General features: G+C 43.7%; 1 protein-coding gene across 1 annotated transcript in view; it reads left to right on the forward strand.

Annotated features, from left to right (window-relative positions):
- The first annotated feature begins 15,759 nt into the window (after positions 1-15,759).
- Positions 15,760-26,921, forward strand: part of LOC106568157 (ankycorbin) — a 77,996-nt gene continuing 66,834 nt past the window's right edge. Inside the window, exons 1-2 of the mRNA XM_082960468.1 lie at positions 15,760-15,984; positions 16,537-16,616. Of these exons, the coding sequence (XP_082816594.1) occupies positions 16,581-16,616 (36 nt within the window). The 5' untranslated portion in view covers positions 15,760-15,984; positions 16,537-16,580. The remainder of the gene's footprint in view (positions 15,985-16,536; positions 16,617-26,921) is intronic.

Consider the following 26,921-nt stretch of genomic DNA (forward strand, 5'->3'; position numbering starts at 1 on the left):
ATTACAGTTACCGGTTTTTTGTAATCCCTTGTTACGTTCGTCGATGGAAGGATCGGACCAAGGTGCAGCGTGGTAGGCGTAGATTGCCCACCCTAGTCACACCCTGACCTAACCAAATAGAGAATAAAAGGGATCTAAGGTCAGGGCGTGACAGTACCCGCCCCCGAAGGTGCGGACTCCGGCCGCAAAACCTGACTCTATAGGGGAGGGTCCGGGGGGGCATCTAGCCTCGGTGGCAGCTCCGGTGCGGGACGTAGACCCTGCTCCGCTCGCGGATCCGCCATCTTCGTGGCGACTCTGGTGCGGGGATCGTCGCCGGAAGCTCCGGACCGTGGATCATCGCCGGAGGAACCAGACCGTGGATCGTCGCCGGAGACTCCAGACCATAGATCGTCGCAGAAGGTTCCGGACTGGGAACCCCCGCTGGAGGCTCTGGACCGCCGACTGCTGCTGGAGGCTCTGGACCGCCACTGGAGGCTCTGGACCAACGCTGGATGCTCTGGACCAACGCTGGAGGCTTTGGACCACCGCTGGAGGCTCTGGACCACTGACCGTCGCTGTAGGCTCTGGACCGCCGCTGGAGACTCCGGACCTTAGATCGTCGCAGAAGGTTCCGGACTGGGAACCCCCGCTGGAGGCTCTGGACCACCGCTGGAGGCTCTGGACCGCCGCTGGAGGCGCTGGACCGCCGCTGGAGGCGCTGGACCACCGCTGGAGGCTCTGGACCGCCGACCATCGCTGGAGGCTCTGGACCGCCGACCGTCGCTGGAGGCTCTGGACCACCGACCGTCGCTGGAGGCTCTGGACCGCCGACCGTCGCTGGAGGCTCTGGACCGCCGACCGCCGCTGGAGGCTCTGGACCGCAGACCGTCGCTGGAGGCTCTGGACCGCAGACCGTCACTGGAGGCTCTGGACCGCAGACCGTCGCTGGAGGCTCTGGACGCAGACCGTCGCTGGAGGCTCCGGGCCATGGATCTTCAATGGAGGCGCCGGGCCACGGATCATCACTGGAGGCTTTGTGCCATGGATCATCACTGGAGGCTTCGGGCCATGGATGATCACTGGAGGCTTCGGGCCATGGATCATCCCTGGAGGCTTCGTGCGTGGAGCCGGCACAGGATATACTGGGCCGTGAAGGCGCACTGGAGGTCTGGAGTGTAGAGCTGGCACAACCCGTCCTGGCTGGATGCTCACTTTAGCCCGGCAAGTGCGGGGCGCTGGCACAGGACGCAGTGGGCTGTGAAGGCGCACTGGCGACACAGTGCGTAGAGCCGGCGCAGGATATCCTGGGCCGTGGAGGCGCACTGGAGGTCTGGAGCGTAGAGCTGGCACAACCCGTCCTGGCTGGATGCTCACTTTAGCCCGGCAAGTGCGGGGCGCTGGCACAGGACGCACTGGGCTGTGAAGGCTCACTGGCGACAGAGTGCGTAGGGCCGGCGCAGGATATCCTGGACCGAGGAGGCGTACTTGAGACCAGGAGCGCTGAGCCGGCACAACCCGTCCTGGCTGGATGCTCATTTTCACACTGCAAGTGCGAGGAGCTGGCACCGAGCGCACCGTGCTGTGAATGCGCACTGGAGACAGTGCGTATCACCGCATAACATGGTGCCTGAACGGTCACACGCTCCTTAAAGCGGGGATTTGGCTCTGGTCTGAATCCTGGCTCCACCAACTACCCCGTGTGCCCCTCCCCCCACAAAAAAATTGTGGCTGCGTCTCGGGCTTTCGTCGTGGTCATGAACTTCGGAGTCGCTGTTGATCCTCCCTCGCTGCCTCCGTCTGCTCCCATGGAAGGCGATCCATTCCTGCCCGGATCTCTTCCCACGTCCAGGATCCCTTTCCGTCCAAGATATCCTCTCATGTCCAGGATGTCTGCTCCTCCTGGCCACGCTGCTTGTTCCGTTTGTGGTGGGATCTTCTGTTACGTTCGTCGATGGAAGGATCGGACCAAGGTGCAGCGTGATAGGCGTATATCTTACTTTTATTGATGACACCGAAAAAACAACAAATACAAAAAACACAACAGTTCTGTAGGGCTGGAAAGCAACAGTACAAAAACAAGATCCCACAAACTAAAGGTGGAATAAGGCTGCCTAAGTATGATCCCCAATCAGAGACAACGATAGACAGCTGCCTCTGATTGAGAACCATACCCGGCCAACAAAGAAATAGAAAACATAGATTGCCCACCCTAGTCACACCCTGACCTAACCAAATAGAGAATAAAAGGGATCTCTAAGGTCAGGGCGTGACATCCCTTAAATGTAACAGATTACATGTAATCTGTTACTCCCCAACCCCAAACATTTACAAAAATGCCTCTTAGGTGAAAGATTATAAAGTTCATTTACACTTAAATTGAGTTCTGTCCTAATGCCAACCAAAGGTTATCATGAATATGATTTAGAACATTACACTATGCATTACATTTATAACAATTTGATCCTAGTCTCTGTTATATCACCTCATGTTCCTCTGTGCTGCACTCTCTTTAACACTTACATTTTCAGGTGACATCATACCTTCGTTTTTAAATCAAATCAATGTTTATTGGTCGCGTTCATAGTTTAGCAGATGTTATAGCAGGTGCAGCGAAATGCTTGTTACTAGCGCCTAATGCAGTAAAAATGTCAAACAAGTTTTTTTTTCTCCTTCAGACTGCATTATTTATTCAAGAGTATGTCATGACAGCGTGAGAATAGTCAGTGAATTCTGCTACAGCACTGAACACAGGGACGTCTAAGAGCATGTTGTGGAGAGACACCCAGCTGACATGTAAAATTGAAGATTTGTCAGTGTGCTTTTGCTCTACTCGCTATGCAAAATCAACCACAAGTTAATGGGTGTCATGGCTGTTTAAAGGATCGGACCAAGGCGCAGCGTGTTTGTAGTTCCACATCTTTATTAATCCGTGAAACGTAATGCAATACACCAAATACTTGAAATAACAAAACAAACCGTGACGCAGAGAGAAAACACACTACTCAAAATAACAACCCACAAAACCAAATGGCAAAACCCCTTTCATAAATATGATCTCCAATTAGAGACAACGAGAACCGGCTGCCTCTAATTGGAGATCATCCCAACAACCCCAACATAGAAATAGAAACCTAGAAAAACAACATAGAAACAGAAAACAAGAAAACCACCCAAAAACACCCCGTCACGCCCTGACCACTCTACTATAGAAAATGACATCTTACAAGGGTCAGGACGTGACAATGGGTCTGGATATGAGCCCTGGGAAGATGACATTTGGACACCACCATGTTTTGAAAATACTTTCAGTGAGAGAGTTGGAAGAAGAGAAAAAGCAATATAACTTTTTCATTTGAATAGAATGCTTTCTCTGCTGTTTTTATTCAGGTGAGTACAGAAAACTACATTAATAATTTACATGATATGAATTACCTAGAGGCAAATACAGTGTGTGAGGTTTGATTTACTATTTCACATCTTAACTATAATATTTCCATGGCAAAATTGTACCCTAGAGGTAGTTAGCTTGATCTTTTCATATTATTTTTGTTCACTTTTCTCAATTTGTAATATTTCGTTAGCAATTAAGTAACATTTACACATTTTAGTCATTTAGCAGACACTCTTATCCAGAGCAACTTACAGAAGTGAATGCATACATTTCATTTTTATTTGTACTGGCCCCCCATGGGAATCAAACCCACAACCCTGGCGTTGCACACACCATGCTCTACCAACTGAGCCACAGGGAAGACTAACACATTTGGCAGTAGTGAAGAGAAAGTCTAAATGAATTTCAGGTGATACAACACAGGTTACAATAATTGCTTTTTTATTATTATTATTATTATTCACCCCACACACACACACACACACACACACACACACACACACACACACACACACACACACACACACACACACACACACACACACACACACACACACACACACACACACACACACACACACACACACACACACACACACACCTATGTCACATACTCTTGAGGCATTGCAACTTAAAATATGTCACCTTGCTTCAATTGTTCCAGCTTGCTTTGAAAACAGCAGCTTGCTTTGAAAACAGATATTCAGCTGAAACATCTTCAGCTGCCAATTTGTATTCTGCTTAGTAGTTTTTATACTGGACCAATTAAAATAATTGGTATTCTCAACAAAAAAAAGAAAAAAGAATACCCCATCCCCCCGACAGCCTGGACAATTCATTCAGACTATTCTATATATTTTTTTACTTAAAGGCTAACGGATGGCCATGGTAATAGGGTCGGTCAGAGAAGGAGCTGTGTCCCATGGGTATTCAAATGTGTCTCTTATCTTCTTCTTCCAAACGTTGGACTGTTATCCTTCCTGTTCTCTCCTTAGGAATAAATGCATATACTACCGCCCCACACTATTTTTTATTTTTTTATTTAACCTGGCAAGTCAGTTAAGAACAAATTCTTATTTACAATGACAGCCTAGGAACAGTGGGTTAACTGCCTTGTTCAGGGGCAGCACAACAGCACAACCTTGTCAGCTCAGGGATTCAATCTAGCAACCTTTCACTTACTGACCCAATGCTCTAACCACCAGGCTACCTGCCTATTTGTGTATTGCTATCAGTTTCTTATGAGGTATAATGCCAGCTAGCCTCCCCGTGAGATTTTAGTTGTACTGTTATTGTCATCAGATAAAACAGTGAGAGAAAGATACTGTGAATGTTTTGTACACTCTTAGTTTCTATGTGTCTGTCATCTTCAACTCAGAAGTTGGGAAGAGGGTTGATGACCACAAGTTTCTCATACACCCCACATAGTCCCTATACCTTGTTTGAACAGTTAACCTCACACTCTATACTGGTGGCAGGTAGCCTCGAGGTTAGATCGTTGGGCCAGTAACTGAAAGGTCGCTGGTTGAAATGCTGGAGCTGACAATTTGAAAAATGTGTTGCTGTGCCCTTGAGCAAGGCACTTAACCCTAATTGCTCCAGAGGTGCTGTACAATGGAGCCCCTGGGAGTTTAAATATGCAAAGAAAATGTTTTCATTACACTCTTGTGTGTAACAGGACAAATATAAGCACCACCCCAGTTATTATTATCTTTCTGAGTACCAGGTCATCTGACATGTTTTTGTGTCTAACAGCAATTAACATTTGTCCCCTTCAATCGTTCATAAGCAGTTGCAACAGTTATAGAAGTTGCAATTGACTTTCTTCATCTTTTATAAAGGTTGTCTGCAGTACACTTCCTCTAGTGATGTTTCTTCGCCAACCATTGTTCATACACCCGGAGCATCTATAGTTAAAGTAGAACAAAGACATACTGAACTGTAGTTGCTTAGTCATTTCCTCGTCAATGAAGTGTGTGTGTGTGTGTGTGTGTGTGTGTGTGTGTGTGTGTGTGTGTGTGTGTGTGTGTGTGTGTGTGTGTGTGTGTGTGTGTGTGTGTGTGTGTGTGTGTGTGTGTGTGTGTGTGTGTGTGTGTGTGTGTCTGTGTGTCCGTGTGTCCGTGTGTCCGTGGCTACATAGGACAGACATTATATTTCTAATTGCACAAAAACAAAACAGTCCATATCTGTGTCTACAACTGGAAACATTTTCAAGGACAGTTGAGTTGACAATGTCTTAGATGTCAACTTTGAGTGCCCAAGGAACCGGATTGGATGGTGTGCTGTACATCTCTGACACAGCATAAAGAACAATCTGGCCATTAATTGTCTGTTTGCTTGTCTATGATAGAACTAATGGGAAACAAAAATACAAGTGTCTTGAAGTTTAAAAGATCACCACAGAAAGTATAAAGATGAATATGTGTATAATCTGCAGGTATGAGGTAGGCCTAAAACAGAGACAAAGTTAATTAACAATGGATTAAGCAAGACACTTTTATCTGAGGCAGTGCAGCTGATAAGAGATTTGTATACTACCTTCGGGCTACTCTTCTTCAAAGAATTCGGAAATATGATGAAAGGTGATCTACTGTTGCACAAGACCCTTGTCTCTGAACTGATAGAAAGGTAACAACTCAGCCCTAGGTCTAAGTTTGATTGTCAGTGTCAAAAACTTTTAAAAGTGCCACATTTTACAGTGTAAGAGTTGTGTCTTTAAATGTTTGATATCTTGACACAGCGCTAACATTTCAACAATGACAGTGGATTAATTAAGGAAGACAATATATTTAACATGACACATTTGAGATTTAGAAAAACCACTGAGACAGAATCAAATCTTCAAACTCATACTGCATTGCCTTGAAAATAGTACATTACTGTCTGTTTATAAAAATAAAAATAAACATTGTGAGTGAACAGTGTTGACAGGAAGTATCTCTGCTCTGCTGTGTCTGACTGAGAAGCAAGCACTGGGTTGAGTCCACTAGCTTCCATAGCCAAAAAGTCAGATTGCACAGCCAAAAAGTCAACATGTGCTTTTTGGTCTTAATATAAGTTTAGGGTTAGGCATAAGGTTAGCAGTGTGGTTAAGGTTAGAGTTAGGTTTAAAATAATATTTTAAGAACATAAATTGTGGAAAAGGGTGGGGTTTATTCCTTTGTGCACCGGGGAGAAAGCCCTTTTCTCAAAATGCTTTTAACACCTCTTAGATGTAAAGTCCCCTGTTTAGGCGACCTGCGTGATTCTGGTACCGGTTCAGACTGGCATTTTTGCTTTTTAACCAATAAACTGATAAGCTTATAAACTGTGGACACCTTAGATCGAAATGGCTTGCATTGAGCGAAAGCCCTGGTTCCCATTTTTTGCACATGTCTGATGTAGGATGTGAAATCTGAAACCACTTGATGCTGGGATGTCCCTCCTACCATTTCATTTTCTCTTCTGACTGTCCATCAACTCCTGACTGACCCAACTCAACCCTCCCCTAACTCTGACAAAGCTGAGCCAATTGCGGGCTGTCAGGGAAATTCTAAGGAGTAAAACGTACATCATTTTCTTTAGGAATGTAGTGGAGTAAAACTAAAAGTTGTCAAAAAATATAATGGTAAAGTTAAGTACAGATACCCAAAAAAACGACTTAAGTATTTTTACTTAAGTACTTTACAGCACTGCGTAGATTACATTTTAGATGACATGTAGTTACATTTATTAAAACAACAGTGTTAAACCTTAAGTAACAGCCTTAGACAAGTGTTGTTTCAGAAGATCCACCTTAAATCAAACTTTTATCAACTTATCATGTACACTATTTCAATTTGAGTCTGGTCTGAATGAGACAGTGCATTCGGAAAGTATTCAGACCCCTTGACTTTCCTCACATTTTGTTACGTTACAGCCTTATTCTAAAATTAATTAAATGGTTTTATACACACAATACCCCATAATGACAAAGCAAAAACGGGGTTTTAGAATGTTTTACAAATGTATTAAAAATAAAAACTGAAATATCACATTTACATAAGTATTCAGACCTTTTACTTTGTTGAAGCACCTATGGCAGCAATTACAGCCTCGAGTCTTCTGGGGTATGAAGCTACAAAATTGGCACACCAGTATTTGGGGAGTTTCTCCCATTCTTCTTGCAGATCCTCTCAAGCTCTGTCAAGTTGGATGGGGAGCGTCACTGTACAGCTATTTTCAGGTATCTCCAGTCCGGGGCCACTCAAGGACATTCAGAGACTTGTCCCGAAGCCACTCCTGCGTTGTCTTGGCTGTGTGCTTATGGTCGTTGTCGTGTTGGAAGGTGAACCTTCACCCCAGTCTGAGGTCCTGAGTGCTCTGGAGCAGGTTTTCAGCGAGCATCTCTCTGTACTTTGTTCCGCTCATCTTTCCCTCGATCTAGTCTCCCAGTCCCTGACACTGAAAAAAATCCCCACAGCATGATGCTGCCACCACCATGCTTCACCGTAGGGATGGTGCCAGGCTTCCTCCAGATGTGACGCAGGGCATTCAGGCCAAAGAGTTCAATTTTGGTTTCATCAGTCCAGAGAATCGTGTTTCTCATGGTCTCAGAGTCTTTAGGTGCCTTTTGGCAAACTCCAAGCGGGCTGTCAGGTGCCTTTTATTGAGGAGTGGCTTCCATCTGGCCACTCTACCATAAAGGCCTGATTGGTGAAGTGCTACAGAGCTGGTTGTACTTCTGGAAGATTCTCCCATCTCCACAGAAGAACTCTGAAGCTCTGTCAGAGTGATCATTGGGTTCTTGGTCACCTCCTTGACCAAGGCCCTTCTCCACAGATTGCTCAGTTTGGCCGGGCGGCCACCTCTAGGAAGAGTTTAGGTGGTTCCAAACTTCTTCTATACTTCTATACTTCTAAACTTCTTACAAACTTCAATACTATACTGCATTTACGAAAGCTTAGCTTCTCCCTTTGTTCCTCAGTCTTCACGCTCTTTCATTCAAGCCCAACCCCCTCTCTTTGTGTAACCAGCCGTCATACAGGTTCTGTCCCCCAGGGCCGTTTTCTGTATGACATCTTTTGCATTCTGTGTATATATATTTCTGTGTGATTAGTTAGGTATTTAGTAAATAAATAATTAAACCCAATTTTGTATTGCTGATTCAACTTTTTAGCCAGGGTTCGTGAAGATAACCAAGAATTTACAACTTTCAGATGAGACTGAAATAAGGTGATGATTAATATTGACTGCTACTGATGTAAAATATTACTAGGTCTTTAAGAGTTTATTCGGAAGATAACAGCTCTATAAACACTCTTTCGTGGTGCCCCGACTTTCTAGTTAATTACATTTACATGATTAGCTTAATCAGGTAATATTAATTACAGAGAAAGGATTTTATAGAATAGCATGTCATATCACTTAATCCGGCATAGCCAAAGACACGACAGTCACATAGACATATTTAGCAGATGTTATTGCGGGTGTAGCGAAATGATTGTGTTCCTAGCTTCAACATAGCAGTAGTATCTAACAATTCACAACAATACACACAAATCTAAAAGTAAAAGAATGGAATTAATTAATTTATAAATATGAGGATGAGCTATGTCGGAGTGGCATTGACAAAAATACAGTAAAATACAGTAGAAAAATACAGTAGAATAAACATTATTGAAGTGGCTAGTGTTCCATTATTAAAGTGACCAGTGATTCCATGTCTATGTATGTAGGGCAGCAGCCTCTAAGGTGCAGGGTTGAGTAAACGGGTGGTAGCCGGCTAGTGATGGCTATATAATAGTCTGATGGCCTTGAGATAGAAGCTGTTTTTCAGTCTTTCGGTCCCAGCTTTGATGCACCTGTACTGACCTCGCCTTCTGGCTGGTAGCGGGGTGAACAGGCTGTGGCTCGGAAGGTTGATGTCCTTGATGATATTTTTGGCCTTCCTGTGACATCGGGTGCTGTAGGTGTCCTGGAAAGGCAGGCAGTGTGCCCCCGGTGATGCGTTGTGCAGACCGCACCACCCTCTGGAGAGCCCTGCAGTTGCGGACGTTCTAGTTGCCGTACCAGGCGGTGATACTGTAAGGGGTAGGTTAATTGACTGATAGCCTGTATTAACACCATGGTAATACAGTATCGTATTTACAGAGTTCAGGCAAGGACACCATACATACACCGTACTGTAAAAATAATAGTTTTTTTGCTTTCATTTATATTGTGTGTGATTATATACTGCTCAAAAAAATAAAGGGAACACTTAAACAACACATCCTAGATCTGAATGAAAGAAATAATCTTATTAAATACTTTTTTCTTTACATAGTTGAATGTGCTGACAACAAAATCACACATAAATAATCAATGGAAATCCAATTTATCAACCCATGGAGGTCTGGATTTGGAGTCACACTCAAAATTAAAGTGGAAAACCACACTACAGGCTGATCCAACGTTGATGTAATGTCCTTAAAACAAGTCAGAATGAGGCTCAGTAGTGTGTGTGGCCTCCACGTGCCTGTATGACCTCCCTACAACTCCTGGGCATGCTCCTGATGAGGTGGCGGATGGTTTCCTGAGGGATCTCCTCCCAGACCTGGACTAAAGCATCCGCCAACTCCTGGACAGTCTGTGGTGCAACGTGGCGTTGGTGGATGGAGCGAGACATGATGTCCCAGATGTGCTCAATTGGATTCAGGTCTGGGGAACGGGCGGGCCAGTCCATAGCATCAATGCCTTCCTCTTGCAGGAACTGCTGACACACTCCAGCCACATGAGGTCTAGCATTGTCTTGCATTAGGAGGAACCCAGGGCCAACTGCACCAGCATATGGTCTCACAAGGGGTCTGAGGATCTCATCTCGCTACCTAATGGCAGTCAGGCTACTTCTGGCGAGCACATGGAGGGCTGTGCGGCCCCCCAAAGAAATGCCACCCCACACCATGACTGACCCACCGCCAAACCGGTCATGCTGGAGGATGTTGCAGGCAGCAGAACGTTCTCCACGGCATCTCCAGACTCTGTCACGTCTGTCACGTGCTCAGTGTGAACCTGCTTTCATCTGTGAAGAGCACAGGGCGCCAGTGGCGAATTTGCCAATCTTGGTGTTCTCTGGCAAATGCCAAATGCCCTGCACGGTGTTGGGCTGTAAGCACAACCCCCACATGTGGACATCGGGCCCTCATACCACCCTCATGGAGTCTGATTCTGACCGTTTGAGCAGACACATGCACATTTGTGGCCTGCTGGAGGTCATTTTGCAGGGCTCTGGCAGTGCTTCTCCTGCTCCTCCTTGCACAAAGGCGGAGGTAGCGGGCCTGCTGCTGGGTTGTTGCCCTCCTACGGCCTCCTCCACGTCTCCTGATGTACTGGCCTGTCTCCTGGTAGCGCCTCAATGCTCTGGACACTACGCTGACAGACACAGCAAACCTTCTTGCCACAGCTCGCATTGATGTGCTATCCTGGATGAGCTGCACTGCCTGAGCCACTTGTGTGGGTTGTAGACTCCGTCTCATGCTACCACTAGAGTGAAAGCACCGCCAGCAGTCAAAAGTGACCAAAACATCAGCCAGGAAGCATAGGAACTGAGAAGTGGTCTGTGGTCCCCACCTGCAGAACCACTCCTTTATTGGGGGTGTCTTGCTAATTGCCTATAATTTCCACCTATTGTCTATTCCATTTGCACAACAGCATGTGAAATTTATTGTCAATCAGTGTTGCTTCCTAAGTGGACAGTTCGATTTCACAGAAGTGTGATTGACTTGGAGTTACATTGTGTTGTTTAAGTGTTCCCTTTATTTTTTTGAGCAGTGTAGTATTTAGAAATGGCCAGTTCAGAGGAAAGTATACTGCATAATGTGAACAAGAAAAACTATGTCTTGAATTGCAGTTTCTTTGAGGAGTCTAAGAAATCAGCCCTCCATGAAGCTCACTCTCTGACGAGCAGCAAAGACACACAGTGGGTGGACATAGAGGAGTACTATATGCCGGGCACCTACAGTGACAAAACATAGGCAGAAAACATCATGTTGATCAAGCTGAATTAATCACAGCAACTGCAGACACATTAGGGCCTCATTAGTAGAACATGCGGCGTCAATAGTTCTATTCAGGTGGATGTCTGGATGTATTTGTTTATTGAAGATGCCATGAGGACACTTGCATCATGTAGCGCAAGATACACCAATATCCATTTCAGACATAGGATGTGATATAGTATATTACCTTGAAAAAGTCTGGATGTCATCATCACAAGATAATTACCTGATGCTAAACAGTAGGGGGGTATTTTTGTTCTTAAAGCTGAAGACTTAAGTCAAGACAAACAGCAAGACAGTGAAAGTGAAAGAGTTTTCAAAGTCTGGCACAACAGAGTCAAGACAACAAAGGCCAGGTATGGTGTGTGGGGGAACTGATAGATCTAACTCTATTGATTACCACTTTGTTGCAACATACTGTGTGGGCATTTTTCCATGGTTAATTACCTTTTGAACCAGTCAGATGCCATGAGGTCTAGCTACTTTGCATGAAAGGTCAAATGTGCAACTACAATGGTGCCAACTTTTTCCTGACAGTTTTCTTTTTCTTTCTAGAGGATGCAGTTTCAATGAAAAATAGAGAGGCTTTTCAGTGGGCTTTTCAATGCATTCTCAAGCTGACTTGAAAATTAGGCAGGCTACATTAGGTAGGCTACATGGATGAGGTGAGGTAAACATTAAGCATTGGGCTGGGCAGTACATGCTAGTCGCTGCCTTCGTTCACACAGATTTTGGATGCCCATAGCACATATTGACATTATGCAAAGATGTGAAGATTCACAGGGCAAGAATGAACTGCAAAGACCACAGCACAGCAAAGACCACAGCAAGGACAAGCACAATAATAACTTTTAACTTTTGTTTGGTATGCAAAATATATTTCATTATGCAGTAAAACCGATCCTGTCACTTAATAATTTACAAAATCCATAAAACAAGAAAAGCAGCTAGTTTGAAGAATTTATTTTCTCCAACAATAACACTATTCTCGGTCTACCATTATTTATAAAACGAATATAATGGTATTCTTGATTTTCCAAATATTACAACACCAACATCAGACTAAGGATGGATGAAAAGGACTAAAATATTAATGAGAGGAGAGACTCATGGGAGCAGAATTCTCGTTGCTGGAGGACTGCAGCAGGACTTTCAGTACCAATCTTATTCCCAAAAGACCTGTGGAAATTGGGGGAAAATATCAAGATAAACATACAAAATGTTGAAATATGACTGCTGTGATGTCATGAGATCCTTTTCTGTGGATGTGTCATGTCAAAGTAATGCTCCCCGAAAAGGCTTCAATCAATGTAAGAGCAAGAATCACATGAAAGAGCTGACAGTTTATTAAATCCAAGAGTAGAAGCCTAAAGGTGGGTTCAGGCACTATGACAGAAAAGGCTATACGGACACTCCTGACCTGCAAACCAACATTTTATTACCGAATTGGTTCAAATTAAATTAAAGTTAGGATTAGGGTTAGGTTTAGGGTTAAGGTTAGGTTTAGCAATCTCATCTCTAGGCCAAGAGAGGCCATAGAGTGGCCATCTAATAGCCAGATAGACAGGCATCGAGGCATTCAGTTGCTGTATGATGGGACGTTAAAATGAGCAAAACGGGTGACCGAAGTGACTTTGAGCGTGATATGATCGTCAGTGCCAGGCGCGCCGGTTTCAGTATCTCAGAAATGGACGGCCTCCTAGGCTTTTCACACACAAGGGTGTCTAGGGTTTACCGAGAATAGTGCGACAAACCAAAAAACATCCAGTCAGAGGCTGTCCTGTTGATGAGAGAAGTCAAAGGAGAATGGCAAGTATCGTGTAAGCTAACAGGTGAGACACAAACAGCCAAATAACAGCGCAGTACAACAGTGGTGTGCAGACTGGCATCTCGGAACACACAACTCGTTGGTCTTTGTCATGGATGGGTTATTGCAGCAGACGACCACACTGGGTTCCAGTCCTATCAGCTTAAAACAAGAAGTGGCTCCAGTGGGCACGCGATCACCAACACTGGACAATTGAGAAGTGGAAAAACAATGCCTGGTCCAACAAATCCCAGTTCCTGTTGCATCAGGATTTGGCATAAGCAGCATGAGTCCATGGCCCCATTCTGCCTGGTATCAACGGTACAGGCTGGTGGCGGTGGTGTAATGGTGTGGGGAATGTTTTCCTGGCACACGTTAGGTCCCTTGATACCAATTGAGCAACATTTGAACGCCACAGCGTATCTGTAGCTGTTCTGGAGGCAAAAGGGGGTCTGACCCGGTAGTAGATGGGTGCTCCTAATAAACTGTCCACTGAGTGTATATATCTCTAGAGCAGAGCATCTTGCACTTTACAGCCCACACGCCCCTACACGATCTCAGCACCATAGTGAGGATGAATGAGTAGAGAGGAAATTACAGAGCATTACCACCATCTACTGGACAGATTTATAGAAAGCACTTCCCATAGTGTAACAGCACCAACAGTGTAATCCCTGCAGAGCGTGCAACATTGATGCAATCTCACTCTAGGTATTATGCAGTCCTGACAACAAAGCCCACATCGAAGGAGGGTTTTGGTGCAGTAATTGCCCATCTCTGTTAACAGTTAAACAGAATTGGAAAAAAAGGAGTAGACCGATACTATTCAATCCCTTTTTGCTCATGCCCTTCATCAATTGCTAAAGTCTTGCCATAAAACCCTCAGTGGATGATATTTCACTGCTATTACATCATGAATGAGACTGGAGCTATGATGCTCCTTTAATCTCCAGGGTAGAGTTAGCTCAATATGCAACATGCTGAGGCAAAGTTGAGGTCAGACTGGGAGAGGCTGTTCTTCAGTACTGGTCGTTGCGTTGAGACCTATAGGGTGTGCATGTTTTTGTTCCAGCCCAGTATTGTAGGCAGGCCCGGCCCGGCCCTAGCCTTTTCGGGCCCTGAGCGGGATCTACCTTGCAGGCAAAACATTTTAGTGTCCCTCCTGTTGATGACAGAGAGAAAAAAAATGTTTTAAAGAAAATGTCCTTCAATTTTACAATTTTACACCTTTTGCCATGGGACGTAGAGAAAGTGTTGCAGTTTTAAAACAAGCTTTCTGCAGTTCTACACAATTTGCCACGGGGCAGAGAGATTATTTTGCAATTTTATAACACATTTCATGCAATTCTACTCATTTTGCCATGGGGAAGTGAGAAAAAAATGTCAATTTTACAGCTAATTTCTTGCAATTCTACACATTTTGCCAGGACTTATGCCATATTGATGATATCTGAGTGAGAGTGACAAAAATCAATCGGAGCCAACTGGAAGTCCCCTGTGCACGTGCCTTCCGTGCCCAGTTGGTATTTATCCATTATTACTACAAGTTTAGATAGCTGGTTTGACTAATTTACCAATCTAAAATTGTTAGCTGACATACTGTAGCTTATTGAGTGACTGTCAGTGACTGACATAACAAGAGAAAAACTGATGATGAACAACCAAATTCCAACCTTGCACTATTCTAACTATCAACAGTAAGTTGAGAGCCAACTGAGTTCCTAAATATGTATATATATATTATTAAATATATTTATTTTCAAATTGGTCTGGGGCCTCCTAGTGGCCAGGGGCTCGAATAAGTGACCGCTTAAGTCGCTTATGTCTGGGGGCCTTGACTGTAGGACAAAAATCGAACCAGGCTGGTGAAAGCCTTTATGGCAATGTGGATTAGAAGACAGATGTAGGCTACCACTGTCAGAGGCAGCTTTTGTTGTTTCATTAATCCAGCCAAATGTCTTTGTAACATGGCTTCATGCATGATTCAAATGCTGTACGTCAACCATGAAATAGCCTATATATCTGGTGAGGCTAGATTGCACTGATGTATGGTTTCTAAATGTTTGTATAGTATAGTAAACCATTCTGCTGAGCTGAGAGAGCAAGAGCCTGATGATATCACAGATGTTCACGTGGGATAGACAGAGCATTAAAGCAGACAGAAACCATCTCAGAAGTAAAACAATTAATGTTAACAGCGATAGAATAGATTTGCATTGAAGAAAATATGAAAAATAGACAGAAGGGCAGTACACGGTCTATTTGTAGCTTATGCAGTAGTGTTGCTATTTTTGCGCATACCTATGGGGTGCAGCCTTTAGGAGAAATTGAATTCGCAGAAGTGTAGTGTGCTTTTGCGTATATGCTATTGCTGTCTACCTATTAGAGAAGTGTGATCAGTCACGTTGGTGTTGTAAACAGTGTTTACCTGTTGTAATTGTTGTCAAATATTACAATAAACACAAGACTATAATTCAATTGCACATTTAGCCTACAAAATGTTTATTCATGATTGGGAATATGCAGAAATATTTGGTCACGGGGGAGGAATGACGTCACCATTTCAACTCGAGTAACACTCAGAGTGAGCTAGCTTCCGAGCAAAGCGATAGGCACTTGAATAGTCCAACTTTTAATGTATTCAGCCTGAACCTAGCCAGCATAGCCTATCTAGGCGGGCTATTTGTTCACACTAGCTATTCCTTTTCTGTTTGTCGATTCTATTTTAATATATTTCTACCGACTGACAATTTAGTCAACTCTGTAGGCTGTCGAACAGAATATTACTGAGTCCCAACTTTTAAAGGGTAAGTGTGCAGTGTGTTCATACATTATTTACAAAGTTGATGCTAGACTGAATTGTTAGCTTGCTAGCTGTTCCTATCTTTCGCTAACGAGCAAGCGTGGTTGAATGATACAAATGTATCGGAGTAAAAATAAAATATGTTGGCGTTGGACGTTGTGCACTAGTTGTAGCAATTATATACAGAAATCTATTGCTACAGGCTAACGTTACTGTAACCACCTCAAAATAACTTCAAACCTTGCCATGGGACTCGCGATGGATACTTTGTATCAGCCTATACGTTCTGTCCCATAGTTTGTTTTTATTCATTAGTGCTGGGTAGGCTATTGCGCGGATGAGTGCAAGACACGTTTATATTGCAAATGGTTAATATTACACAGTTACACATGCATAATAATAAGGGCCAACTCTCAAATAAGTTACCATGAAATCAGAGAAAAGTGTTACATTTGCACATGTTACCTCTCCCTGTTGCACTTTAGAGACTAACTTAATTTTCATCAGTTAGACTTATTAAAAGTATAAGATGTGTAACTCATTTTTTTTGTTTCAGAGGCTCACCTGGACAAGTGGGAAACTGTATGGACCAGGCCTAAGATGAAGAGCTTTAAAGCAAAGTTTAGGAAGAGCGATGTAAGAACATGCATTACTTTTCAATGGGGTTTTGCGGTGGTGGTGGTATGTTCTTGCCTGACAGAATGCATTAATTCATTCATCGATCCATATGGCTCTGTGACTGTCATAGCAATGAAGCCCTCTGCCATAAAGTTATTTCAGTAATAGCCTCCATGGGTAGTTTCTCCATAGTTGTGACTGAATCATTTGGGAGTGACTTTTCCAGGCTGCGTTTCCTAAATATCCTACAGGGAGTGACTAACTTCCACTGAGTGTGACTCATCAGTAGTCACAGTTAAATAGTTGCCTACTTAAATAAAGTTTAAATAAAAAATTAAAACAGTGACCATAATCAGACGGCATCAGTGCCAGAGAGGAAGTGTGGCTATGAAGGGGGCGATTTAAACACTTTAAATTGGGTACATCTGTCATCTTGGATGATTATGTACCTAATGTGGAAGCTGGGGATAAACCAAAAGTCAGGCAACTAGAGTTTGTTTTCTTTGAACACATTACATTTCATAAATCAATGTACATTTCAGAACTGTTACAATGTTATTGACAGACAGATTTTTGAGGCAGAATACCTTCACTGAAATATGTAGGAGTTGAAGATTCCTTCTGAGTCACTGGAATACTTAGAGTTTTCAAGAGGCCCAAGGCAGTTTCGGGGTGTGATTGTCTATAGGAAAAGTACTCTGTTTAGTACTATTAATGTGCCCATATGACATACGGAAGATAAGACATACATAGATTAGAAACCTTTATTAGCTTGAAATTATAAAAGTGAGAGACTATATGCAAATATTATTTCCACAAATAACAGGGTATTGTATCTGATGCTGTTGTTGTAAAACATAACCATTGCTTATGGCTGACTAATGTATTTTAACAGTGGGAGTTGCAACCTGTGGGTGTTTTTCACATTTAGGTTGCTTAGGAACAGTCCGTCCGTATGTCTGTAACCATCTACTTTGATAGTTCACACCCACATAACCACTTCTCACACTTGCTTTGCTATTAAGAAAAAAAACATATTCTGTCCACAAGATTGGCTACGGTTTACTGTTTCCACTGGTGGCCTTAGTGTTAGTAGATAGAAAATGACCTAAACTGTGATCCGATAGTCTACTCTCATTCTCCCCGGGCGAAATATGTTATTGCCGGTTGTGGAAGAGTCTAGGACTGGATACATTAAAACACATTTTCCAAAATGTTCACTCATGAAAAAAACCCATCTGAACCAGTTGAAGACCTGCCTTTTTAATACGGATTTATTATGTTTTGGTTGAATTCTGGTTTTGCATAGAATTCACCCCATCATATGAATTTACTAGTTTTGAAAAGTGGCTCATGAGAGGTTTTCAAGTTGAGCTATTAGCCCATACATATTCTATGTGGCCTATAGATGGACAGCCTTAGTCAATACCATACCCATGTGTCATTATGTCTATTGACTGAGAAAACCCTCCTCATATACTGTATTAGTGGGATTACTGTGGATCACCTAGCGCCACAGACCACGTTCATTTTGCTTTCAGCAATACCACATACTGTGCTTTTTATAAAGAGCTCATCAAGAGCAATAGAAAGAAAATATCCTGATTCTATTTTAGGGCTATGTGTCAGCCTGACCTTGCAGTGGAATTCATTCCAGAGCCAGACATTCATTCTTTTCACAAAACAAGGAGATCTGGAATGCCAGTATAAATAGTTTTATGAAGTCAGCCATTTGCCAAATAGCCCTTATAATATAATAGTTATTTTATCCAAGGACTACCACAATGTTAGTGTCAAATCAATGCTAAATGTCTTTCAGGATCCCTTTAATCTACAACGATGTACCTGCAATAGGGATTCAAGTTAATGAGCAACTCAGCTGAGAATTTTAATTTAATATATATATATTTTTATTTCACCTTTATTTAACCAGGTAGGCTAGTTGAGAACATGTTCTCATTTACAACTGTGACCTGGCCATGATAAAGCAAAGCAGTGCGACACAAAACAACACAGAGTTACACATGGAGTAAACAAACATACTTGATCAAGAATGATCAGGAATTAAGTGGAGTTGTGTCTACAGTAATTAAAAAGTCTTGCTCAGCGCTTCCAGCTGTGTCTTTATAGTTCATTCAGTACATCCTGGTGCCAGCTACCCTTCCCTCTGCACCTCCTCCCCGCCCCCCTGTTTCTCACGGCCCAAGTGCATCTTTTTATGTTTTGAAATAGGAGACAGACCAGACAGTAATCCCCTAAAGGCATGTCCTCACCTGACACCTCCAGTCTGTTACAGGTTAGCCTATGCTCCTGCAACTTTATCTTACTGGTTAGGCTAGAATGTGTTGCAACTGTTTCATACAGGTTAGACAGTGTTGCATTGACCTGAGGCTGTTACGAAATGCAAGCGCCTTCAAAACCCAAATTGGAACTGGATCATTTATTGTAGACATGTATTGACAGGGCCAGGTGGTGTAAATGTACTCTCCCAGTTTAGTATTAAACACATTTAATGTTGCATGAAGGAAACTGTTATATCAGGAAGCAAGCCATGTCTAAAAAGAAGTTTCACTGGTAAAGAAAAAACAACAAAAAACAGAAGCAGGTGTCTTACAGTTTCTAGCTATACAAGGTCATACTAAAGGAGAAAAGCTCCTGCATTTTTTGTGTGTCTGTGAATACATTGTTAGCATTTTAGTCTAAGCCTATTTGGCGATAGCAACAAAAGTGAGAGCCCTGTTTTTCTGTCTCAGTAAGTCCGTCTGTGGTTAATGGCCAAGCACATTCCCAGAAACCAGGTTATATCCAGTCTGCTCCATCCTAGGCACCAATCAGAAATCCACAGCTGCATCTTGACCACAGAGCCAATCAGGAGAGAACTTGAGACCTGGCCAAACTGCAGGTGACCAGTCATAGAATCTGTTAGTGGTTCAGCAAAAGGAATGAGACTGGCTGGGTGCATCAATGGGACAGGGAGGAGTTCAAGCCTTTTGAAGTACTATGATATTAGAGTCCTTGTAGAGCCCTATTCCCGAGGTCTCTTTGATTTACAGCAGCTAGCTCCCTTCTGGTCTGGCTAAGTTATCATGCACCACACACCTACACATTTCACAATATTCCTTATTTGAAATATTAGTGAAATATAAATCTTGGGAGTGTAGTCAAGGTCGTTCCATTAATTAATATGAGTATCGTGCTTTTCCATCTAGACTTACCCCCACACCAGGGTCGCCAGTGTTTTATGTTAATCTGAGCTCTAGTGTTATTGTGTTTCCTAAAGACTTGTGGTGAGCAGTATCAACAACCTCTGCATCATTCAAGACTGTTGCTTTGTGAGGAGGTGTTAAAGTTCATAGTTAGCCATTGTTATGTAAATGACAGCTGAAAAGTACCCAGGGCCTTGCCTTGGCTCCAAGTCAGAGCAGGTCGTCATCTTGGCCAGTGAGACACGGGTGCTGGTCCACGTAGATGGAAACAGAAATGTCACTTAAAAACACTTTGGTAAATCCTCAGTGGAAATGTCCCATAGAGTGTTCTTACATTACCCTTCTCCTTCCCAGACAGACTCTTTAGCTTACTACCATACTCCTACAGTACAGTTTATACGTTACACTGCTCCCAGCTGCCCTGCATTGGCTGCTCAGAGGGATTAAGTAAGGCTTGTCCCAACACACCGCCCCCTCCAACCCTCTCCAGCCTCCAGACTGTGCCTAATTCATGTGTGTGGTGGATTATGCATCCTCGACTCACCAAACACAGCTGTCTGAATGGCTTAGAATGATCTCAGAGCAGACTGTCTCTTATCGCTGTCATCTCACTGAAAGGCCTCTTAATGGGGGACAATGACAGTAAACCAGTGTAGTAGGGCATTAATCTGGGCTGCCTGGAGGGGTGTGGGGGGATGGATCCTGGAGGGTTGTTTTAGGGGGGTCCCAGAGACAGACCAAACACTGCCATTGAGTCTATTAAAAATAGGACCATGCGATTTCTTTATCTGTTGTTTACAGAAGCAGAGAGACAGTAGGGGAACTTCTGGTCAACAACAGATGGCTTGACTCAGTAATTGTAGGTTGAGCTGACTCTGACCTTGAGCATGGTATATAATGTGGATGTTGGAGATGTTTAGGGTGGCACTAATTATGTCTCTGAACACAATAATGAAAAAAATGTGGTAATAAATCAAATGTTCCTTGCCTCCCTGGGCTCAGGCTGGTGTCGGTTACTTTATCGGCAGGAACGAGGTAATGGTACATGCCAATTATCACAGGTACTAGAGCAGAGGAAGAGAGACGTGTAAGCAGTGGGGAGCAGAGAAGTCAAGGAAGGCCTCACTTTAACGTTAACTTGGAGCATATTGTGTTACTGGATCCATGGCAAGTGAACTGAAAGAGTTCAGGTGAAAAGCTTGGCATGAGATCAATGACAAGGTCATACTGCTATCTGTAAAGATTGGCCAACCTTGTGTTCATTTGTTGTTCTCATAACATTCCTCAGTCATCTGATTTAGCTGGTATTTTCTCAGTTGCTCCTCCTACTGCATAGATTCAGGGTAAGAAGAAGATATTCACATGCCTTACAATAACCATGTTACATGTATGAATGTGTGTCTGTGAGGGAGAGGTGTTTTTTCCACAACCCTAATTTCTGAACAGGCATTCAGTCTTTTCATTTACATTTTAGTCATTTAGCAGACGCTCTTGTCCAGAGCGACTTACAGTAGTGAATGCATACATTTCATACATTTAAAAATGTTTCTTCCCCCCCGTACTGGTCCCCCATGGGAATCGAACCCACAACCCTGGCGTTGCAAACACCATGCTCTACCAACTGAGCCACACGGGACCTTTTCAGAAATGTTTATTTATAGAACAGGCTATTTTTGTTAAAGGAAGTGTAGTACTCTGGCTATTTTTTATATATGCTTCAAAAGTGACAATTAGGCCTCTGCTCTGGGACGTAAATGTAAGGAAACTCCTGCAGAATGAACCTCACTCCACCAACTGCAATGGTTCAGAAAACCAACATCTTCACCAAGATCACATATGAGGGAAAACATGATGTTGTTCTTACTCTTCAACCCATAGCATATACATAGATACATATTCCACGTTATGTCTCTGACTTTGTGTTGTTTGGCTCTCTGCTCTCTCTCTGACTCAGTGCTCCGTCCAACAACAGTCCCTTGTCTGTACTCTGCCTTGGCCTACTCAGCACCTTCACAATAAGTGAAGGCCATCTAGCCAAGCTCAGAGTCAGCTCTGTGGTGATGGGAGGGAACAACTGGGGGACTTGAGGCAAAAGAAAATGTTGAAATTATAATATATAGCAGTTGTTTATATAGCAGCTGTTGATGCCATAGCAATACTGTATACAGTAGAGTGTGTTTGCATGATTTTAATACTCCACATGTTTATATGCTGCAATTGCTAGTCTAAATAGGCTCTAAAGTTAGTTTGACTAAATATGTGGGTGTGCATTCAAACACATTTTAGATGTTTAATACCACGAGGTGATACATGGGAAAATGTATAATTTTGTATGAAAAAAGAACACTGTTGTGCTGTAGTATCTGAGAGTGGAAGTCTGTCTGAAACTTACCATATGGTCTTTGTTTAGCCATGATTTCTCTGTGGTTTCCAGTCCCTTATGTTGGTTAGAGTTTCAGTCATGTAAACGGCTCAAGTCTATTTGAGACTGCTTAAGCAGTTTCAGCTGTTATTTAGTAGAACGGAGGCATTGTTTGGGGACATTGTGAATATGCTTTGTATTAGGAAGTGCTTGAAATGAACATTTCATTCTTTATCGTAAGGCTGTAGATACTATACTTGCCACACTTTCTACACAAACATGCATCGTTGTGGTGGTAGACAGACAATACCCATAGGGACACATTGGAATTGGTGTCAGAACTCGGGTCATCAGCTGTTCCTCTGATCATTGTTTTGTACAGTTTTCTTTGCTGAGACTGAGAGACATACAATATTGCCTGTAGCAAGTTGTTGCTCCAGTATAAAACTTTACTCACATTTCAATTATGAAACGCATACTAGTCTACATACAATAAGGCATACACTAGATCATGGCTCTGGGGTTTCGGTTGTCTTTGGGGGTCCAGAGCAGAGAAAGAGAGAGTGACTTTTACAGTTGCTCTCTGTCTGCACTTACTGGTATCAGTATAAATCTAGGCTGATGATTTCACCAGCAGGCCGTAGTTGAAGTCGTTCAGACCAGACCCCAGACCTGGATGCTACTGTAGTATAGTGAGGGTACCAGAAGCAGCAGCTATGTCTTACAGTATGTTGCTCTTATTGTGTGGAGAAGTTATCATTGAAGAATTGGCACGGTCCAGTATAGTGAGAATACCAGAAGCCGGCTCAGTTACACAACCGTGAGCATTGGATTGAGAACAAGTCTACATATTGGAAAAGTTGGGTGGAATGGCAATCCAGAACAGAACACCCCATATACTTTAGTATTGTGTAGAAAGTATATGCCTTGTTTCACAGTATTTACAGGAATACTGATGTTGAAGGAACACACTTTCCATGGACTGCTTGATGTTGAGTTTGTCCCCCACACAAGCTCCATGATCCCTCTCTCCCAGGTCACTGCCTTCTCCCTCTGTTATGGATTTCATCAATATGTAGAGCAGAAGAAAATCTATTGGGCTGCAGATTATGGCTTTAGTGTACATTTGCCCTCAGGAAATTGCATCCGGGATAGAGCTTTGCAAGATGTCCTCATCTTTGTTGAGTGGAAAACAACAACAGTGCAATTGAAGCAGTTTCCAGAAATGCTGCATCTGCATTTCTCATAGTTAATCTCTGCTATCCAGGGAAAGCTGTGCTGCTTAACTGGTGTGACCCAGTGAGCATCATTTACAGTGTGTTTATGATGTTGGCCCAGTTGTCTGCTGTACTGTAATGTAAGTGGTACGTTATGTTTATTACGTACTTGGTACAGCTAGCAGACCCAGGTGCTTGCATGACCTGTGCCTAAATAACTTCTGCATTATAGTTTTTTTAGACAGACGGCACTCAGTCTTTTGATGCGTTATTGTTATTATGTAATTAGCAACATTGGTACGTTTTTTTTGTTTTAGCCTCATACTCAGGTTACTGCTTGAGAGGATGTGGAAGTCTTCTGATGTAGACATTTCCTTTTTGATCTCCCTCTTCCTAATTTATTAAGTGGGTAAAACTAAACAAATACGTTGAGTGTAGCTGAAGGAATTACAACTTTGCGGACCGGGTTTGTTTTTTCTTTTGGAGACAGGAAATGGACTCTAGGACAGATTTGGAATAACATTTGATGTGAACATTTACGTTCCCCTAATTAATGTCTATTTTCTTTTAATTCTCCAGGCTTCTTAGCAAAATGCTTATGATGATTTGTGATGCATTTGTATATATGTGTTGCATTCAAAACTTATTTTGATATTTGCTATGAGGATAAGCATTTAAAGTGATACAATCTGTCACCTAAATGTCTCCCAGAGACTAAATTGATAACCTGTTGGGGTTTTGACAGACACGTCCAGTGAGGTTTACAGTTCTCACATAAAGTAGTCCCTCTGGACACCATACTGTAACCGGACTCACTAGGGATAGAGCTGTTCGTGGAAAACATGCTCGGATACATTACAATAATACAATTTCAAAAATACTGTCAGGCTAATTTATGGCAAATTTAGTAGGGATGCATGATATATCGGTGAACATATCGGAATCGGACGATATTAACTAAAATGCCAACATCTGTATTGGCCAATGTCTAGTATAACGCCGATGTGCTAAACCGATGTCAAAGCGGACGTGCATACCTATATAACTTAGGTACATGCCGTAATGACGCCACATAAAATGTTGCGCTATACGTGCAACACAGCATTCATAACCTAGCCCACAATGTCTGCTGTGTGGATCGAGCAGTCAACAAGTCGAGCAGTCATTTTAAAGAGTAAGAACATTTCAGCGAGACAACTCAAAAAGCGAAATCCATTAAAGCCAAGATAATGGAATTCATTGCCATTAAAAATCCATTAAAGCCAAGATAATGGAATTCATTGCCACACCAGCCACGAAGGATGTGTTTACAATACCGTGTTGGTATTAAAGCATCATTTGTTCGACCGCAACTTCTGGGGTAGCTAGCTTTAGCTTGGTACCTAGCTAGCACCAATACAACCAGCCTGAAAACAATGACCAGTGGAAACTGCAGTAATTTTCATTATTCTTGGCAATGATTTAGGAATCCTTGTGTGTAAGTATTAGCTAGGTTACCACTTGCTGTTCGCCTGTTGAAATTGAACTTCAGTTCATGAAAATAAATAGCTAGCCAGCTAGCCTGTTGCCCAAAGCTAACATTATAAGAAGCCAGCTAGCTTCATCTGGCAAGTGAGGCTCGACTGGACTTGGCACAATAGTGGAATTTGTGGTTTGCCTTCCAAATAAAAGTATGTAATTGATAGTGATGCAAATGAATACAAATAGTAGAATTATGCCATACTTTTATTTTGAAGGCTAACTGCAAAGTCCACTATTGTGGATAATCCTTATTGTGGCTAGCTTCACATAGATGGGTCCGACCACCATTAATCAAATAAAAACTGTCTTATAAAATTTAGATGATGACACCTAGCTATATAGTTAGCTAGCTAACTAGTTAGCTACTGAAACAGATTATGTCATTTTGCTATGTTTTTAGGGAAGAACATTGTTTGCATCCATGAGCTAGCTAGCTTTTTTATGACCAGTTGTCACGGTTGTCGTCGGTGAAGGAGGACCAATACGCAGCAGGTACGTGTATGCTCATCTTGAGAATTTATTAACTTCAAAAAATGAACGTACAAAATCACAAAACAAAAGGAACGAACGAACAACTACAAACAGTCTGGCTAGCATAGGCTCAACACAGAACAATCACCCACAAATCACAAACACAAACACACCCTAATATATGGGACTCTCAATCAAAGGCAGATAGACAACACCTGCCTTCAACTGAGAGTCCCAACCCCAATTAACCAAACATAGACATACACTCACTAGACTCCACATAGAACTACCTAGACATAAACCAAAACCCGGAAATACTAAACCAAACACCCTTTTAACAAACACACCACCCCGAACCACATAAAACAAATACCCTCTGCCACGCCCTGACCAAACTACAAAACAATTAACTTTATATACTGGCCTGGACGTGACAGTACCCCCCCCCCCTTAAAGGTGCTACCCCGGAAGCACCTTAACACAAAAAAATAACCCCAAACAATACCCCAAAGAAAAATTCCCCCTTACTAAAGGGAGGGAAGGGAGGGTGGCTGCCGTCAACGACGGCACTGTGCTACACCCCCCCTCCCCAACCCACCTATTTTTTGGAGGTGGCTCCGGCTCAGGCCGTTCCAGGCTGTCTGGGCAGTCTGGCAGCTCGGGACAGTCTGGGCAGTCTGGCAGCTCGGGACAGTCTGGCAGCTCGGGACAGTCTGGGCAGTCTGGCAGCTCGGGACAGTCTGGGCAGTCTGGCAGCTCGGGACAGTCTGGGCAGTCTGGCAACTCGGGACAGTCTGGGCAGTCTGGCAGCTCGGGACAGTCTGGGCAGTCTGGCAGCTCGGGACAGTCTGGGCAGTCTGGCAGCTCGGGACAGTCTGGGCAGTCTGGCAGCTCGGGACAGTCTGGGCAGTCTGGCAACTCGGGACAGTCTGGCAACTCGGGACCGTCTGGGCAGTCTGGCCACTCCGGCAGTTCAGGGCAGTCTGGCCACTCCGGCAGTTCAGGGCAGTCTGGCCACTCCGGCAGTTCAGGGCAGTCTGGCCACTCCGGCAGTTCAGGGCAGTCTGGCCACTCCGGCAGTTCAGGGCAGTCTGGCCACTCCGGCAGTTCAGCGCAGTCTGGCCACTCCGGCAGTTCAGCGCAGTCTTGCCACTCCGGCAGTTCAGCGCAGTCTGGCCACTCCGGCAGTTCAGCGCAGTCTGGCCACTCCGGCAGTTCAGCGCAGTCTGACCACTCCGGCGACTGTTGACTGACGGGCAGCTCCGACGACTGTTGACTGACAGCAGCTCCGACGACTGTTGACTGACGGGCAGCTCCGACGACTGTTGACTGACGGGCAGCTCCGACGACTGTTGACTGACGGGCAGCTCCGACGACTGTTGACTGACGGGCAGCTCCGACGACTGTTGACTGACGGGCAGCTCCGACGACTGTTGACTGGCGGGCAGCTCCGACGACTGTTGACTGGCGGGCAGCGCCGACGACTGTTGACTGGCGGGCAGCTCCGACGACTGTTGACTGGCGGGCAGCTCCGACGACTGTTGAC

Source organism: Salmo salar, chromosome 13 (genome assembly GCF_965601325.2).
Source record: "Salmo salar chromosome 13, fSalSal1, whole genome shotgun sequence".
Lineage (NCBI taxonomy): Eukaryota > Metazoa > Chordata > Actinopteri > Salmoniformes > Salmonidae > Salmo > Salmo salar.